Source organism: Lepisosteus platostomus, chromosome 11, assembly GCF_059453375.1.
Source record: "Lepisosteus platostomus isolate fLepPlt1 chromosome 11, fLepPlt1.hap1, whole genome shotgun sequence".
In the NCBI taxonomy this organism is placed as follows: Eukaryota; Metazoa; Chordata; class Actinopteri; order Semionotiformes; family Lepisosteidae; genus Lepisosteus; species Lepisosteus platostomus.
The window spans coordinates 21,442,936-21,462,760 of NC_142621.1; the positions used below are offsets into that span (position 1 = coordinate 21,442,936).

The following is a 19,825-nucleotide window of genomic DNA, read 5'->3' on the forward strand; positions in this document are numbered from 1 at the left end:
CTTTCTGTCCCCTTGGTTGGTTGGTGATTGATTATGCTTTGTCCATGACTTTGACTTATGTCAGTATGCTCAGGACCGCAAGCACTGGGACAAGTTTTGTTCTTTAAAATAGTTCTACTGCTAATAGGTGAATTTTCATCCCAGTTTTAAGTTTTAGCAGACAGAAGCTGGTTTTTGTCAATGAGTTGTCTGTAATTTATTTTATTTTCCCCTCCATTCTGACAAGCTTCCAGGTTCCTTCCAATGAAAAGCGGCTCATAATGTATATCTGCATTGCTTGACAGCAAGGATTGCTTTCAACTGGGTGATGTCCTGTGTTTGACATGTTTGACACATGTTTGCAGTTTCACATACGGTTTTTGTTGATAGCTAGATATGGGATTTGAAATGTGTTTGTCTCTGTCATACAGGCCAACTTTGTGGAGTAACTAGGATATACAGTACAAGACTGGGAGCTGTCTTTTACCTCTGTAATATTTAAAAATTAAGTTCAAATGCAGTAATTAAAAACATTTAACCAATTTAGTCTTAAAAGTATTTGATGGAGCATTCAATTTTGATTTAACAGAAACAGAAAAAGGTATAATATCAACAGCATACTCTTCCAATTACTGGCAAAAGGATGTCACTAGTTTTAGAAATGCATAACATATAGAAAAAGCCTCTGGGTTTTCTTTGTAAGGAAACTTACAGTTTACATTTCTTCTCCCCTATCTACTTTACACAGCAGTATTGGGAAGTGCATAAGCCAGGCACATGAAGGTCACAATGCTAATGGCAAACCCCTGCACCTTTTATATCCAATACAACAAGATCTATACAGTGTGTACTGTATACTTTATATTATATGGGTCTGTTATACCAATCAGTCTAGACTCTATACAAGGGATATTCAATACATATTACCAATATATCACCACCATAAAACAAACAAATCTGCAACTTGCCTAATCTATTAAACTCTATGTTACCCTCAATATATCTGTTCAAGTTTTAGGTTAAAATTGCTTTTCCTTCTTTATTCTAGCATAACTGACATATTTTCACAAATGGTTAGGAAGAAATTGTAGCAAAACATTCTTGATTGATATATTTCTATTCCCATAAACAGCATCTAAGCAATCATTCTCTTTAAAAGAGACAAAAATGTTAAAGATTCTGATGACCTTTGTGGGATAAATAGTGTTATTCTATGTGTGTTACTTTAATTATAACCTGTCAGCTGAGCACAATTTGTGATAAAAGCATCTATGCATCTTTTTAGGTCTTTTTTCTCTCAATCATTTCACTCAAGAATGTCATTTAGTGGCATGTAAATCATAGCTTTCATTTCTTTTTCACTGCAGAATTCAGGAGTTGTAACACTGAACACTGACTTCCGAAGTCTTAAAGAAATTATTCGCTGCCATAATCTGGATTCTTGACTTGGCAAACTAGAACGTAGCATTTTTTTTAGCAATTTATGATAACAGACATGAAAATGACAATTAATGCCCCCTCCCCCCCAAAAAATAGTTTTTTTAGAGGTTTGAAAATGACAATGTGTACTGATTCACAAGGTAATGAGGGTAATCAGAAAAAAGGAGAACTAAATTTCAAGTATTTACATAATGAGAAATTCCACAGAAGGTGATCATCCCCACATAAGTAATGCTGATTATATCCCACGCTGCTTTTAACAAACTGTACCAGATTGGATCCAGCCGTCATCCAGCAATGTCAGAGGATTCGTAAATGCTTTAAGGGTTCTTTACAGTCCTTGTGAGTGGCTGTCCTCGGCTAATATACACTGATGAAAGAGGAAAGTGCCAAGACCAGGTACCAGCAGGCAAAAAGGACTTCAGCACTTCCTGTAATCCCATACAGTGCTGTGCTTGGTGCTGCAAAGACAAAACAAAGAGTAATTAATCATCTCATAACAATTCTGCATGCCCTCTATTTACAAGTACAATGTCTCACCATTTTGTAAGTAATGCACCATAGATTCCATGCATCCATTATTCATTGATGCTTCATTTTAAGGGGAGTAGCAACAGAACCTAACCTGGCAGACAAAGGGAGCAAGGCCAAACTATACCAGTCCACTGCTGAACATCCACCCGCACAAGGACAATTTAATTGAATATCAACTGTGTTTTATGTCCTAGTTGACAGTGACGACTGCTGTACCCACATGGTAAGAAAGAGGAAGTGCAGTCTGGCTCAACACAATATAACATCAGCAGCAAAATATAGGAGGTTGAGCACCTATTAGAGGAGAAGCAGTTGCTCCCTCACTGATATACCTAGTCGTATAGTTTGACACCCTCTAGGACAGAAAAGGCAGCGAGATTCAGCAGCAAGATTTTACATGCTCTCCGACTAGAAGTTGTGTCGAGCCCTGTAGTGTGATGACGACTTCAGCTACATTTATTTTCTTCTTGTCAGACAGCTTCAGTGTGGCTTTGACATTGTGATTTATGTCTGTCCTGCTACAATGTGAGTTTTGACCCAGTTTTAGATTCTTAGGTTAATCAAGCATGTTTTCCTTTTGTAAATACTGTAAATACATGCCTACAAACATATGGGAAATTGCAGGAATCACCGTATGGCTGGAAATAAATACGGCCGTAGCTGTGAATCCCAGAGGTGCTAATCCAGTTATGTGCATGTTTTGGGGATACCTGGTCCCTATTTTTATTTTATATATAAAAAACACTATGGAAAAAGGAACTGTCTGTTTAATAGTTTTGTTATAATATTAAGTGTTTACTGTTTATTAATTGTTTACTGTTTGGTATTTTTCAGTTATCCATCCATTTTTATAAATATAAAGGCTTGCAAATGTATTCGTCCCCCACCTATAATATCACATTTTGATGAATTACAAGTAATGTAAAGAGTTTCTTTTAAATGTATAGAATTTCTTTTAGACTTCTGTGAAAGAGGTTAAATGACTACAAAGTGATGTATAAAATGAAATCTTGCTTTCAAATCTTGCAAACATTTTTCTGTTGGTTTTGAGTCAGGACTGACTGGGCAACTCATGGTGGCGTCACACTACACGACTTTTCAGTTGTACAGTGGCCTTTATTTACATAATCATAAGAAAATCACAGCAAGTTGGAGAGAGTCGCAGTGCACGCCCGTTACCATCAGTTGTGTAGTGTGACACCCCCAGCGACTCAGTCATAACGCTCTTAATAGTCCTCTCTGCGACTCGCTACGGTAAATTCAAACTGGTTTGATTTTCTTGTAGTGAGTTGCAAGTCGTAGGGTGAGCAGTGAGCCAGATGTGTACTTGTGAGATGATGTGCCTATTATATTACACGTTATAGAGCAAAACTAATTTGTTTACAATATTTGTTTTAAAGGTGTTTTATTTTTTAAAATTTGTTCTATATTTATAAAGAAGAATTATATTTTTGAAGATGTTTATTTTATGGAAAACAAATGTTACATTTTTCAAGTTGTTTATGTGCTTGTTCTCCATGTTATTTGTTTACTTTCGTGTGGTGCACCTCCTCTTATTCCAGTATGCTCCACGTTAATTGGCTGCCTAAATGAGGCAACCTCGTGGTGCTCGTGGCGCAATACAAGATTTGGAACCGTGATGTAAAGTTGTGAGGGTGTTAGTCACCCCCTGCGATCCCTAGTCGTATAGTTTGACACCCTCTAGGACAGAAAAGGCAGCGAGATTCAGCAGCAAGATTTTACATGCTCTCTGACTAGAAGTTGTGTCGAGCCCTGTAGTGTGATGACGACTTCAGCGACATTTATTTTCTTCTTGTCAGACAGCTTCAGTGTGGCTTTGACATTGTGATTTATGTCTGTCCTGCTATAATGTGAGTTTTGACCCAGTTTTAGATTCTTAGGTTAATCAAGCATGTTTTCCTTTTAGAGTCTCTGTACTTTGCTCTACCCATTTTCCCCTCAGTCTTGATAGGCTTCCTAGTCCCTGCTGATGAGAAGTATCCCCATAACATAATGCTGCCACCACCATATTTGACAGTAGGGATGATGTTAATTGAGTCATGTGCGGCTTTCTTTACACCAGATGTAACATTTTACACTTATAAAATAATAAAATTCAACTTGTCTCTCATGCGACCATTAAACCTTTAGCCACATGATTGCAGTATACCTGTATCTCATAAGACATTTACGATTAAACTTATTCAGTAAATACTTCTTTCTTGCCACTCAGCCATACAGGCCAGGTTTATGTAGGGACAGGATTTTGTTGAGGTTTGGACAGTGATGCCTATTTCAGACACTCTGAAGTTTTCAAAGTCATCATTAGATTAACTGTGGCATCTCTAACAGCTTCCTGTTTGCCTGGCTGCTCAAATTGGAAGGTTGGTCTGATCTAGATACTGTCTGGATGGTAAGATTCATATTCCACATCTTAATGATGAACATCAATGTACTTGAATGAATAACTGACCATCTAATGACCAGAGAACTTTACTACCTTATTCCTGATTTATTTCCAAAGCTCCCTGATTTTATGGTTGATTTTTCATATAGCTTGTGAGTTGTGGTTTGAAATTCAGTTTCTGAGGGAACTTACAGAGACAGATACAGTTTACTCTACAGAAACTCTTTTTCATCTATCTGGTTTTATAAGTCTCTTAATTAACACTGAAGAATGACCAATTACACAAAGAGCCCATCCCACTGGTTCCTTTCCATCACATGGAATTTCATCCCCTCTTTGTACTAATTGGGCATTCAGACAAGCTGTATCTCATTTTACAGGTTCTCTCAATAAATAGCAGCAATCCTGACAAAGGACATGAGAAAGTAATGAAATTAGTATAACATTTTCCCAAAATGACACCTCTGTCTTTGTTTAAGTCATAACATTTGTATTTTCTAAGCACTTCCACAATTTTTCCACGCCTTTTTGAGGATGTAAGTGTTACAGATGGAAATCAGGCACTATTTACTTTAGTAGAATTAGTTCCCCGAAGCTTACATTGTCCTAACATCAAGGAGATATTCCTTATGACAAGCAGTGGTGTATGTCCTAGCATATATTTAGTGCAGACTGTCACACAAGAAGCGACTGATCTTAGATGTATCGGGGGAAATCATGCATTAATAGGAAGCTGTTCAGATTACTGCAGTACTATCAGTAACAGGAATGTATAATGAGTTCAAAAACTAATTACGCAGCATTTCATGAGTATATGTAAACAGATATGATTACCAAGTAGAGATATTTCAGATATAATGTGAACAAAATTAGTTTCAGGCTAAAAGAAAACAAATCCAAATATTGTTGCAATGTTGTATTTTCTTCTATTTGCAGGAAATATATTAAATATATAATATGAAACTGTTTATATAGAGAGTATTATATATTATGAAGCAGTGTTTAAATCTGACAGAGACTTATCAGAAAATACTTTGGTTGCAAATGCTGTCACAATTTCTAATACTTTAACATATTTCAGGTTAAGATTTTTTTTTAATGGAATTTTTTTCCTGACATTTCATTTCTTTCACCCATAAACATTATCAGTTTGGGCATTTAAATTTTGATTTAAAGCTGAAAAAATGCATACTGTACATCATTTGTACAGTACTTAAAAAACTTGGAAGGGGGTCAATACTTTTCAAGGCACTATGTATACTGTAGCCTCACAAAACTTCATATACATTAAACTGATGCATAAAAGAGAAACAATACTCTAGGCTAATGGAATGAGTCAAATATTTTAAGAAATAAATTAAAAGTGTAATAAAAGCTAGGTACAGTAGTTATAGGAAGACCCTTATAATTTTCTGGAAATCATGCCATTGCAATTTTAGTCATGCATTTTCTTGGTGGAAAAGCTATGCTTCTAGATTTCTTGTAGAAATGGAAAAACTGTTGTCTTAAGAATACATTTAATTTATCTATACATCTCTGAGAAACAACACTGAGATCAGTCTGCAATGCTGTGTTCCACACTATTACCATCTCACTAGTTGGCTTGAACATTGCAACAGTATAAGTAATTCTTACTACTATTTCTACACACATCTTCTGTCAGGAGCTAAATGGCATTCATTGGTGAATAAAACACTCCACTTCTTTCTCATCCACCACCTAATCTGTTCACCTACCCACAGAAGACAAAACAGGAAATTTAATCTCTCAGCTGTCACTGTTACCCTTGAACAGCCTCCGAGTATGTACATAATTTTCATACAGAAGGCAAGCTACAGTCATTCTGCTGATGCACAGGTTAGTTGCATCAATAGGCACTGTAGTCTGAAAATGATTACACAGATGGAACAGATGGAAGACCTAAGGTGTGGTGACCCTCTACCTTTTAGGACATGGAGCGTTCACGGAGCTGGTTTCCTGGTTTCTTTTGGTTTTATGATTTCTCTGTGAAACGGACATACTGTACTGTAGAAGCAGAACATCTAATTTTCAGGTACCTTCAGTGTTCACAACTTCGGTCATGCCATTTACAAACCATAATTTTAATTATTTAGACAATGGTTGTATCTTTGGCTGTTCTACTCTCATTTGAATGATCAGTTATGCAGGTTCTTAACTTGTTTTACCACTTTTGACTTAATTAACAACAAACACTAGATTTGAAACTCAGCTTTTGGTCTCCCAAGAAACAATGTCACTCAAACAGTTAACATAACGAAAATGCTAATAATTTTATGAATCTGCCCAATGAGATAGTCATGTAAAACATGAACCACTATGTTTTAATTGAGCAACAGTATATATTCTTTTGAGCTGCATTTGTTATTCTAATGAGATCCCCCAAATTATTATGTACTGTAATGCCTGTCGCATTGTGATATAGCAATATCGACTTGTTCATTTTTCTTCTGGGATGCACAAACATTATATTACAAGTTGTGTGAGAAAAGATATCAAAAACCAATACACTGGCTCTTCAACACTTTTACGTTTTACAAGTTTTTGTTATGGAAGTTAATTGTGCATTTTAGAATACCTGCCCAAATTTAGATTTGAAATATTTAAAGCAATACTTTATCTTCCAGATCAGTGGTTATCAAAGTTATATGGTTTACGGACCACTTACACCAAGCACAGATCCAGTGGACCACCTATGCCTACATACACTTCTTACCCTGTACAAATCTATTAGTGTACTAAAAATAATATTGAGTTAAATTTTATGAAAAGTACTAATATTTTTACAAACAAAGTTGCATATTTTACAAATGTTTTTATTTCTTAAAAAGTTAATGTGAAGAATGGAGCTGCTTTTGTTGAGCAATCAGAGAAGTGATATCTGGATACAAGCTGGACAACTTTAGTCTCATGTCCGGAAGCAAAGACTTCACATCAAGCACACCCTCTGCTTCTTTGCACATCACATTTATCAAGCTGTTGGAATCAGAATTAAAGCACTGCTGGTGCCTCACTCTCATTTTCACTTCTATTCTGCATTTTACTCGCACTTGCGCTGTTACTGCCGTCGCTATATTTGCGTTTTGGAGTCCCAGATTTGAGCCTGTGATCTATAATAACCTTTCTGCTTTGACTTCTTCTTTTAAATTACACTTTGAATTTTCAAACTCAAAGTAAGATATTCAAAAGTAAGAACAAAATGGTACAAACAATAATAAGTGCAAAGGCCGAACCACACTCGCATATCAAAATGTAAACAGCATAACCACGCAATCATGACAATTAGTGATGCGCGGGTTGATTCAGATTAAAACAATTCAGATCGGGTCGGGCGTGTGCAGGTTGATATATGACCAATAGGAAAATATTGCAGAAAACCGATCATTTGTATCTTAAATTTAAGTGATTTGAAGGTTTAAAACTGGTGTTTTACCATATTTAAGCCCCAGTTGGTTGTACTGTATCACAAGTCAAAGTTAGAGAAAACATAAGCAAACAGAAAACAGTGTATTACAAAGAAAAAAACACAATGGCAGCCTCATTAGAGCAGATCAGGACACAACTCCAGAACAGTGAGATTAAAATAAAGAAGAGAGAGGGACAAAAGAGCCAAGTTTGGCTAGCTAGTCAGCACAACTGAAGAAAAAAGCACAGGTTACATTATCTGCATTGATTCTGAAGCACTTTACAAAAATGACAGTCACAAGACTAGGCTACTTTAGTCTGTTTAAAACAAGGAATCTGGATATGCTGTTTCAATAAATGTTGATCAAATGAATGTTTGAATATTGTTCGATGTAAATTCTAATGGAGCGGGATTGGACCAGCTTCGGGTCAGTACTTTTATCATTTTAAATCGGGCGGGTGTGGGTAAAAAATAAAGCCGACCCGTGCATCACTAATGACAATAGACTGCTGCAGGGCGGCAAGGACATTGCTGCCAAACTGACTGTCTCATTTTCAATGTGTGACACCATTTCATTCGTGGTGCATAAAAATAAAACACTGAAGCAATAGGCGCTGATGGGGAGAATGAAGAGGCGAAGTGGTCCGCCATAACTCAAACTTCATTAAAACACAAAGGCAACAGAAGAGTACAGCCAAGGAGAATGGATAGAATGAAGGGAAACTTTGCCCTTTCGGCAGACCCTCAAGCCAGCCAAGCCTATGACTAGGCTGGTGCTCACCCCATTACAGACACATACGGTCCCCTTAACGGCTGGTGAAACCCCGATACCTAGAACCAAAACACAATTCCCTTCTTCCACTATTTACAGCTTGCAGTTCTTAATAGTGCTCCTAGGGGGAGCCCCTTAATAGCGGATACTAGAATATTCTTTCCTCTGACTTAAACAGCGTAGACTTGCTTTAAGAAAGATGAAAAGGTCAGCCCACGGACCATGTGGCGCACGCTCCGACCACACTTTGAGTTCTAGATGGATTGTTCAAGCCTTGAGCATTTTTCATGAAGCAATTAATAAGGCTTCATCTATAAAATAAAAGTTTTTCTAGTATATCGACACTGGATTGTTACAACTTGTTTAATTGACAATAATTAAACTAAAACAAACTTGAAAAATAGATCAATTTAAATGAAAAATAGATTTTGCTCAGACAACCTTTATGTTTCCTTTTGCTATCAGGAGTTAATTTTTTTCTTAAATGGTGCAAGAATCAAAATTAAATACACATTGATTAATTACATGCCTACAAATGTATCTTTCTAAAATACACACTGCACAAGTGAGTGCATTAAGGGTTGTGCAGAAAAGACTAATTGCCCAACTCAAAATTAATAAAGTGAAGTTTTCAATTGAATGTGCAACTTAAAATACATAATGAAATAATGAAACTAGTAAGCATTCTTACAAACATATATTGGATATATAGAAGGAAGGATAATATGTATTGCAAGATTTGTAATTTACTACATGAAAAGTCCATGTGGATTGTGTTATGTTGTTAAAAACACTAGCAAATTCAAGACTAAGATGTGCTATGTAGAATTAACATTCATCTGTAGCAAGTCATTTTAATTGATTTTGTCATCAGGCGTGTTTCTCTTGGTTTATTGGCATTGAATGTGTTAAATCCAACATAAGGAGAGGTGACTTTATTAAAAGAAACTTCATTATGTACAAACAAAGAGTCAAAATTATGTCTTTTTGTAGATGTGATTGCTGCAATTAACAGTAGTTAGTTAGAAGTGCTTCTTAATTGTATGGTTTGGAATGATATTTGTGATTGGTAATTGGTAAGGGTTGATTTATGAAATGACACCTGTTTTATGCTTAGGGCTATATTCATATACTGTAGTTCATCAGATTTTTTATGTGAGCTTTCATATTGTACCGATGAAGACTTGAAAGCTGCAGCTCATTTGTCTGTCTCCTCCATCTTCTGCCTTCATTTGATAATAGAAATCTAAAAAGAGTATTTATATATATTTTAGGTGTATTGATAATAGAAACAACTTACAATGTTAATTGTTGATTTTTAACTTAATCACATCTGCAACCTAAGAGTAATTGCAATTCTAAATACTGATTATCATACAATTAATCAATCATATATACTGTATATATCAATCATATATTTTTAAATAGATTTGAACATATTATACTGAAATGAGATGTTCCTTCAGCATATGCCTTGACCAGTAAATTGGAATTTAAATACATATTTTCAAGTCTGTGCTGTGTTCATCTGTTCAAAAAATGCTGAGTGATTCATTCTATAAGAAGCATTTCTGCTTTTCCACAGGTTACACCATGCATTACATTTATTATGTTTTTCCAAGGCCTGTAAAATGCTTTCTTACACCTGCGGGTTTTTGTTTTTGACATATTTCCACTGTGCCGTACAATGCTTTTGTCTGCTTTTATTAAGATATATCATGGTTAAACATTATAATTGCAGCTGGGATCAGTCCTCATATTATCACCTGAGCCCTGCATTATCCACCCAAGTATCCTATAATAGACTCTACCACATGCATTTGTATCCAAAATTATTATTGAGCTGTTTGGCACAAATACACAAAATTAACATTTGCAGCGTTTTTACTTTATAGCATGGCTGTGATTAGAACTGCATTTACTGCAACAGGATGTCTGTATTGCTGCTGTTTATCAACAGTAGTGATACAAAGTCTACTCTAAATGGATTGTTTTATACTAGGAAATTGATCTTTTTAAAATTAACAAATGATCAGAAAAAAGATAATTTCCAATCAAGAACATATAATTGTGTTCTTGCATTTTATGCTATTTTACAAGAATTCGCGTATATGCGATTAGCAATAGAAACAAAAAAGAATAAATAAAATTCCAATTCAAATCTGGTGCAGCATGCTTTCTTTATTGTGCAGCATCACCCCCAATATTGCGCATAAATGGAAAACAAGTACTGTACAAAGTGGATAGGCAAGTCAAGAAAAGTGCCTGAGTCATACAATTAGAGACAGAAAGAAGGCTATTCATCAGAGCTACTGTACGGTATGTACTGTATCTTCTGTAAAATAACATTTTATTGTTATTAAATTTCATTTGATCTATTTTGTATATAGTATAGTACTGTATTTGCTGTATCACTGAAGTACTAGATTTGCTGTTTTCATAGTACTTTAAACTACATACTTAAACATACCACTATACATACAAATGATTTTAGTTGTTTGAAGGAGGGGAATAGGAGGGTCTAAGGGGGGTGTTCTGATTATACGTGATTTTGGGTATAGGTGCTACATCAGGAACCTCACTACCGTGTAAAACACAAGTCTGTTATACTCCTGAAATTCTCAGGAACTACTGGTTATTTCTTTGCCTTATGAGAATTAACCTAAGCTAAAGCTCACCACTGGCAAAGAACTGGCTGAGGCTATTCCTAACCCCATCAGGCTAATTCTCACTCTTGTATTGCTGTCAAAGGGAGCACACTAGGCCAGTTTACATACTACTATTTCAAGAGTGAACCGTTCGGTTGTCTTTTTCACACTTCTTATTTAAAGCCTGCCTACATTATGCAGATTATACAGTTTTTAACAAATAACTGTACATATTTCACAGTGTAACCATAATTGCTACTTTACCGTTTTCATTATGTGCAATTTTGTTGTATTGACACACAAATGAACATATTGTAAATGTCACATGCAGAAGCCAGGGCATTATGGGATTGAGAAACTATGAATTTGGATGGACTGATAGGGCTGTCAGTTTACAGGATGCTGCTCTCCTACCCATAGGCATCCCATAAATAATATATATTGCTAGTTGTAACATGCACCCTAACAGTGTACAACAGTACAGATTCCATCCTATGATGCAAAGAAGACAGCTAACAGACATACAATATGCCACCTAACAAATCCTTGAAAAATAAATCTTAAAATGTATGTAGCCTAAATGTTTCCCATTTAAATAAATTATTTTCCTCATTTGAAATGTTATGCTATATAGTGGGACTGCCAGTGCATAAAGACTGCTACGGCATCCAGGTGGGTGCTTCTGCTGTATATTGGATAAAAAAGGTCCCTTTATATGTGTGTAAAATGTTTTTGGGATCCTTTGGGGTTGAAAATTATTGGTATTATCAGCAGCAGAATTAGGAACACTAGGTAAGAGTACAAATTTCTGAACTATCTTGGGAAATTAATCTGTCGCTTTACATTAATATAGTTCATAGCAAAGTCTATTCTTAACACAGTGGCTGTCTCTTCTACTGGGACTTTACAGCTTCATTACTTTTGTTTCTTGTATTGTTTTATTGCTGCATTTGGAACTTAGTCTATGCTTACACAATGTCAAGACTACATCATCTAGTTGCTGATTGTGTCACGATTTCATAGTTTAATTAATTTTGTTGTATATAGCCTAGAAAAGGCTAAATTGTGTACAAATATGGAGAATGAGAGAAAAAAAAAACATAATAAAAAACATAATACCTGTATAATTAATGCCAGTTGATTTATTTGCACTTAGTATACAAAGTCATCATTCTTTTGAATGAGCTCTTTTAAATCTTTGTTAATTTTGAATTAAATCTTTTGAAAAGTTATAACATTTGATGCAGGAAACAGAGAACAAAAAATCAGCACAAAACCAGGCTTGCATTTGATTAACAATTCATTTTAAGACTATTGTTAAGGTTAAGTATTTAACGGCTAAGGTTAAGTAGTTTAACCTGTTGAATGTTAATGTTGTTGGTTGATTTCTGATAATTCCCTTTGCCATCTTAGGTGAGATGGAAAAACAATAGAAGATCTTTAGGGTTTTCACTTCAACGAAACAAAAATCTTTACAAAAAACATTACAGAATAGTTTGCATGACATCTTTTTGTGTACCATCCCTATCTATCTTTTTATACTAGTATCATATTTATTTCTTATATTGAAGCCAGGAACATTTTCGTGGCATTTTGATGTTCAGATAAGTAAGTTCATATATTCATTAAAACCACATGATAAAATAGATTTGGGGAAAAAAGGTGTCATGTAACAAACACATTTTAATCTTAAAACATAAGTTGGAAATTGACTATTGTAAATTGATATTAATATTTTAAATTGCAAAACAAATGTGTCCTGCATCAAAAGTAACTCTTAGGTGCAGGCTTGTTATAGGTTTTCATAAATAGAAAAATGATTGAAAAGCAGACCTTTGTATAAATCTTTCAGCTCCATTTGTTAAAGAAATACAGAGCAATGATTGAGTCTGTGGAACTGAAAATGTAGGCAACTTTTCTTGTTTATTAAAGGTTTTTGTAGTAATGACCTTAATGTTAGCAAAAACAGATTAATAGGCTACTGAAGGCTTTCCTTTTCTGTTTGTTTCTTTACGGAGAACAACAATATTTTCCACAATTTTCATTGCTGGTTTGTGTTTTATGGATGTTTCTTCACATTAACGTTATGAGGTTTTATAGTCACAGAAGTCTTGTTAATTGGAGTTTGGAAGAAAAGTTCGGAGGGATGACAACAGCCAAGTTCGATCAGACTCGGCTGTCAGTAATTAGCAAGCACTCTTGATGTCATTTCCTCTCCTAAACACTATAAATACTGTATGTCACCCCCTCTCCTTCTTGCCCCTTGCATATGTCTTTTCCTTGATTCTGCTTCTTCTTGCTTTCTTTATTATCCTGTCTTAATGCACTGCTATGAATCTCAAGTCCCATACTGCATTCTTTCCTCCATGTTCTTTAATCTTGCCCTTTCTCCTATGATCTCTTCTGCTTCTGTATCCAATTCAGCCCCTGGTTCTTCACTCTCTGCCCCTGCTGTTTCTGATGCCATCTCCTCAGCCCCAGGTCTGTCTGCAGTTATCCTACATCTCATATCCCTGGTTTGTTTGTGTCTGTATCCACAGCATCCAATTCAGCTCCAGGTTCGTTCCTCTTGTCCTGTGCTGCTTTCACTTTACTTTGTATTTGTACAGGTAGCTCCAAGCCACTGTTGCTTCTGGGTCAGTACAGCATCTTCTCAGATACAGCATTACAACTGGAGCCCATATTCGATATAATACCTAGCTGCCTGGAGAAGGGGGCATCCACTGGGCCGGGACCCCCACAGATTTATTTTCTTCTGATGGGAGTTTTTATTTTTTCCTCTTCACAGTGCCCACGTGGACATATTGAGTGGTTAACAATGAATTCAGTCCTATTTACAAAAACAAAAGGAAACAAATGGAGCTACATGTTGGAGCAAAAATTATAAACAGACATGGACAATAAATTTAGACAATAGACGTTATAATACAGCCAAGACAGGACATACAGTGCAAACAGTGCAGTACCTTAAAGTGGAGGTGTTAATTTGTGTAGGCGCTAATTTGAGCTGTTTATGATATAGACTGCTTGGGGAAAGAACCTATAGGTCAGTGTTCCGAGACTGCGATCCAACTGCTGCAACAACTCACCTCCTACCAGAACCCAGGGGTGAAAACAGATATAGTTCGAGCCCGATTGTGGCAGAGGTCAAGATACATTTGGTTGATGGAGGGTAGCTTGATCCCAATGATTTTCTGTGCGGACCTCATAACCCTTTCTATGGCTTTTCTGTCCTGTACTGTGTCCACCATACCACACCGTGATGCCACCAGCCAGGACACTCTCAATGGTATTACGGTAAAAATTGGTGAGTGATCCCCCACTTCCTTAATTATCTCAGGAAGTGAAGGCGCAGGTGGGCTGAGGGTGACAGCAGTGTTCTCTGACCAGTTCAGTCTCTCAGTGATCTGGAGGCTGAGGAACCTGAATGTTCTGACAGTTTCGGCTAGAGCCCCGTGAATGATGATGGGTGTGTGACATCCTCCACACCCTCCACACTAGTCATGTGCCTCTGTAAGTTTTCTACAAGCAATTAACTGTAAAAAAAAAAAACTGAAAAAATATATGCTCCAAGTTTTACCTATGAGGTCAACAGAAAATACCCTTTGTTTATCAAAAAGCAAGATCATTTTTTGCAGTTGACACTGATACTGCAGTTTTACACAGGAGCAAGCAAAGGCTGATTGCATACTGAAAAGTAAGACTTATGTTTCACCATAGAATTAGCCTTTTGTGCTTATTCCTTTCCAACTTACACATTGACACAGTTCCACTCTAACCCCTATAGTTTTATAGAACTCATTGCTAGTTTTATGCAGATCCAGAAGCATCATTTTAGTAAGTGGACAAAATATTTAGTTTTTTAGAGCTATGCAGAATGAGACATACAATATTAACAGAACCTTAGAATAAATTTTGCTATAGTGAATATGACAACATTCTTACTTTCATTATGCATCCATCCATAACAGCAGTTCATAATGACACAGAGCTTTGGCACAGACGAAGTGGAGATGGTAACCAAGGAGATTAATTCATATCCCATGCAGCCGTTTTGTTAGTGTCAGAAAATACACTGTTCATCTAACAAGATAATTTGGCCCATAAGCAGCTGTTTCAATATGTATCAGAAGATTTCAGTTCTTTATCAGCAAGATGAAATCAGAGCTACTTTATGGTGTTCTATAAATGCTTTTGAGCTGAAGCTAAGCATGCTAGAAAGTAATATTTTTCCAATCAGACATCATAACAATATTGGTTTTGAACTTCAAATGTACATAGAGTATGTTATTTTACATATTGAAGGATGCATACAAAATAATTATGTTGTGTATTACAGTGTATTTAAGTGGAATTGTGACTGCTTTTGCTTTATCTATGTAGTTTTTTTCTTAAGAAATTTGCCATTTCAATTTATAGTGCCACCAAAAAATTCCTCTTAAAATTCTGAAGATAATGTGAGGCATTGAATCTGTCATAAGCAATGTAACCACACAGATTATTAAATTTTTCTGTATTATTTTCTTAATACCTCTGTTTCAGAAGGTCCAATAGATTCCTTTCAGAGGTACCTAGCTAAATGTGCAGTATATATTTACCCTCTCTGACATAAGAAGTCATATTAGGGGGCAATCAGGCTTACCCATCTTTTCCTTGTAGTACATGTATTTGAGATGGTTCTTTCCTGTGGTATTGAGAATAGTGGTTGCAGTAATTCTTAAATATGGCTTGAAATCAAAAACAATAATAAAGTGTAGTACAGGCTGTTTTTTTTCTTAAAAGCTGCAGAGATTTCACTGCCTCCTACAACTTCCATATACAATGGCTTAAAAATGTATTCAGACCCTTTATAGCTTCAATGATGATACTTTGAAGTAGCAATTGACATTTGTTATATATACAACCTATTCCACACATCCGAGGCAAAAACAAAATGATAGAAGTAATAGACAATTAATATGAAAAACAATGGAAGTCATGATTGCATAAGCATTCAAATTGTTAAGGCATACCTAAATTAATATAGGGACACAAAACTACCTTTAGCAAAACAATTAGTTGAGTGAATGCCTGTGTGCAGCGCAATTATAACGTGGTTATAATTAAGCAATATGGTTTATGAAATGATGAAATGTTTATGACAAAAGGTATTTTTTTCATTATTCATTTTTTTATTAATCGGTTGACCTTAAGGTGACCTTTAATATACATTCCTACTCTTCATTACCGCTATAGAATAAATTGATGAATCACTTAAAATATATACAGTAATAAACTGGTAAACCTGTGAAATCATAGCCTTTTTTTCTGAATTATTCTTTGTGAATGGTTAATGTTCTATTTAATGCAGGAGGAATAGCATACAGTGTTGTACATAAATACTTTTTAATATGACACTATTAGTTGCATAATACATTTAATTATGTCTAAGGTGATTGCACATTCTTGAAACCATGTTGAATAAAAATGATCTTTAACTGATCTTAAACTGTGCTACAGTATGTGTGGAAATACTGATTTTTCTCTCTTGCTTTTCACATGCCTGTGATCCCATCTGCATACCTGTGAACTGCAAGCAATTTGAATGGTTGGTTGCACAGTCGTCTACAAGGTGACTGCAAGACTTTATCACCACCCTCTGCCCTATGCATCATCCTTTAAAAGGGTAATACAACAGCAAACAAAATATCTATCCATGGAACACACAGAGCCCATGGAATCTGCTGTCAATGTTGTTCTTCCCTCCCTGGAGGGATCCTCCACTTTGGCCTTGAGAGGGTAGTTCAGTGTCCTTGACCATCAATCATTGGCCTTTTGTTCTGGAGCTGCCTCAGGAGATGCCTAGTTATAAAAGATTGTCTGTTGATTTTGTGAAGTATATTTATGTCTGAAGGGAATCTTGATGGATAGCACCAAACACACATCAATTTATGGTGTCCTGTCTTACAAGGTCTTTTCTATGTAACCCCACAGAAAATGTACCACACATTGACTTGATCAGGACTTTTTTTTAACTTTAAAGCATTCACAGTTGCTCAACCTTTTGTATATGAATTCTAGGTTGTTTGTTATTAGATCAGTTTGTAATGCTCTGAGGGACAATTCTTTTAGTCTTTTTTCCTTACTACATCATACAAATTGGAGCTGTGGTAGCTCAGACAACAAAGGAGTCTAACTCCTGACTAGAAGGTCCTGCGTTCAATCCCAAGTAGGGGTAAGTGATAGAGCTTACTCGTATTCCTTCCAGATGGCTCCCAGGTCCACTCAGCCTGCTTTCCAAATGAGTACTGGGGGTAATAGGCTGACCAGAGCATAATGCTGACCACATCACCTCCAGTGTCGGATGGTTGAGAAAAATGGAGGCCCTTGCCCCCCATTCCCCCCATGGGCCTTGATGGCCTGAAAAGGGACCTACCTACCTACATCATAAAAATGGAATCAAGACTTTAGATGCTTGACTATATTGAGTCTTCATGCTCTCTCTGTACTTTGTCTAAATGTGTTATCTGTTTTTTTCTTATTACCAAAATACATATAGGTTAGGACTGGCTAGTCTAAAAAGTTCCTTTATGGTGTATTGGGGAAGTGATTGGGTTGTTCCTTGTATGGCCAGTGACAAGGGTTAGTGTTTTTTTGTGACTTATACTAGTTATGTGACTAAATCAAAAACTAATGAGCATGTTGGGCAAATTCGCTTCTTCTTATTTGTAGGTAAAGTATACTGATGTTTTTGTACACATTCGCAAATTAAAGATTTTCACAAATTCACATTACATGCATTTGACTACACTACAGTTTCAGGAGAAGAGCTCATTTTAAGCCATTTAACTGCAGAATTTAACTGCCTGAAGAGGGTTACAGAAAAATCCACATCAAAAACAGTACCAAACAATAAATTGAAAAAATCCTGTTATTATCTTCATAAATTGTCTGTGAACAAATAACCACAACAAACATATAATATTTGACTGCCAGGAAAACAGTGAACAAACAATTCTAATTGACTGAAATCCAGACTTAAGGCTATATTGAGACCTATTTAAAGCTGAGATGATTTCTGAGCTTAAATACACAAAAGGTAGAAGTCAATGCACTGGCATTTGTGCTGTCTGAAGAACAAAGCATCACATTCAAAGGAATGTAATCTTTGCTTAATAACCTAATGAACTACACACCATGCTACTATTACTTGAAAAACAATGGGTGCTAATACATAGTACTACATATACATAGTTCATAGTACATAGTGACATGCATTATGTGCAGAGCCCATAGGGAATAATTGGCTATTACATTAAAAGATATAGTACTCTTCCAAATATTTTCCATCATGATATAAAGTAAATCAACAGTAATCATGAGTTTTTGATTATGAATTACAGATGAGCGTGTGTCTATACCTGTATACTGTATATCTATAACTTTGCATGCATGATAAATAAATGCTATAAAGTGTTAACACATTTTATTTCACCATTCTTCTAAAGAGGTCAAAATTTTAATACAGGAAATGAGGTAAAGAAATATAATAATAACTGTACAAATATTTTTTTTTATAAAGCAACTGTGACAAGGGACTGGTGCACACCCTCATTACATGATGTGTCCATCATAGGAGCTAAGGGTGGAGCTTATGGTGTTTAACCTGGTACTCAGGGTGTAGTAAGTAAGTATTTGTCTGGTCTTTTTGAGTGTTCTTACTGTGGCTGCGTGATTGTAACACATCCTGGATTGTTTGGAACTGCTAGTGGGAACTTCATCGTTTACTGCTTTGCTGTCTGTTTTATGTTTTTTTTTAAAATATTTTTCTCCACAAATGTACCATAGTAAACAAATACCTTTTTGCCCCATCTTTTTAATTTGTGTGACCACCCCAGGAGTAACTGTCAGGTGTTTTTGTCACAGAGACACAATACTCATAAAAATAAATGGGTTTAAAAATTTCAAAAGTAATTAAGTTGAATTATCACCCTGTAATCTTCAAAGCATTAAGTTGTTCTATAATCCAATCATGTTCAGAAGCCTTTTAAGTATATGCAATGTTTATATGAAAATAATTGTGTATACTCATATAATAAAGGAGCAACAATTCTTAGTTTCTCATTGTATACTTTGTATACTGTTTATGAATATTAACTGAGGTGTGTGCTAGTATATCTTAACCTTCTATTTTATGGAAAAATTCTAAAGCTTCTTTTTCAGTTAATGCACCTTAATGATGCAATGAAAAATCCATCCTCTTTAAAGTCATGGGATAAATACTGTATATGTAAATACTACAGTGTCAAGACTTTGTAATTACAGATGCTGACTTGGGACTTATCATTATTACCAACAATTACATTAATGGTGTTTATTATTTAGATTGTTTGCATTTTTAAAATGTTAATATTAAGTTTTACATTTACTGCATTAGTTCAAAATATGAAATATACAGTACAGATCCAGCCATTCGGAATGCATGTCAGATAGTGCAGTTCATTGCACTGCAATTTCACACATACTGTACTGTAGTGTCTATTTAAGCAATAAAGCATGAGAGGCTGTGCTATATTGTGAATATAGTCACAGTTAAAAAGCATTGCATCGGTCCGGCAACCCTTTTAACTGACTATATTCAC

At 35.5% G+C, this 19,825-nt stretch overlaps 1 protein-coding gene across 2 annotated transcripts in view; it reads right to left on the reverse strand.

Annotated features, from left to right (window-relative positions):
* Positions 1 to 703: 703 nt before the first annotated feature.
* negr1 (neuronal growth regulator 1) overlaps positions 704 to 19,825 on the reverse strand; it is a 533,948-nt gene continuing 514,826 nt past the window's right edge. For both annotated transcript variants that reach the window (XM_088598882.1, XM_088598880.1), the window contains one exon: positions 704 to 1,880. In XM_088598882.1, the coding sequence (XP_088455008.1) occupies positions 1,780 to 1,880 (101 nt within the window). In that variant the 3' untranslated portion in view covers positions 704 to 1,779. The remainder of the gene's footprint in view (positions 1,881 to 19,825) is intronic.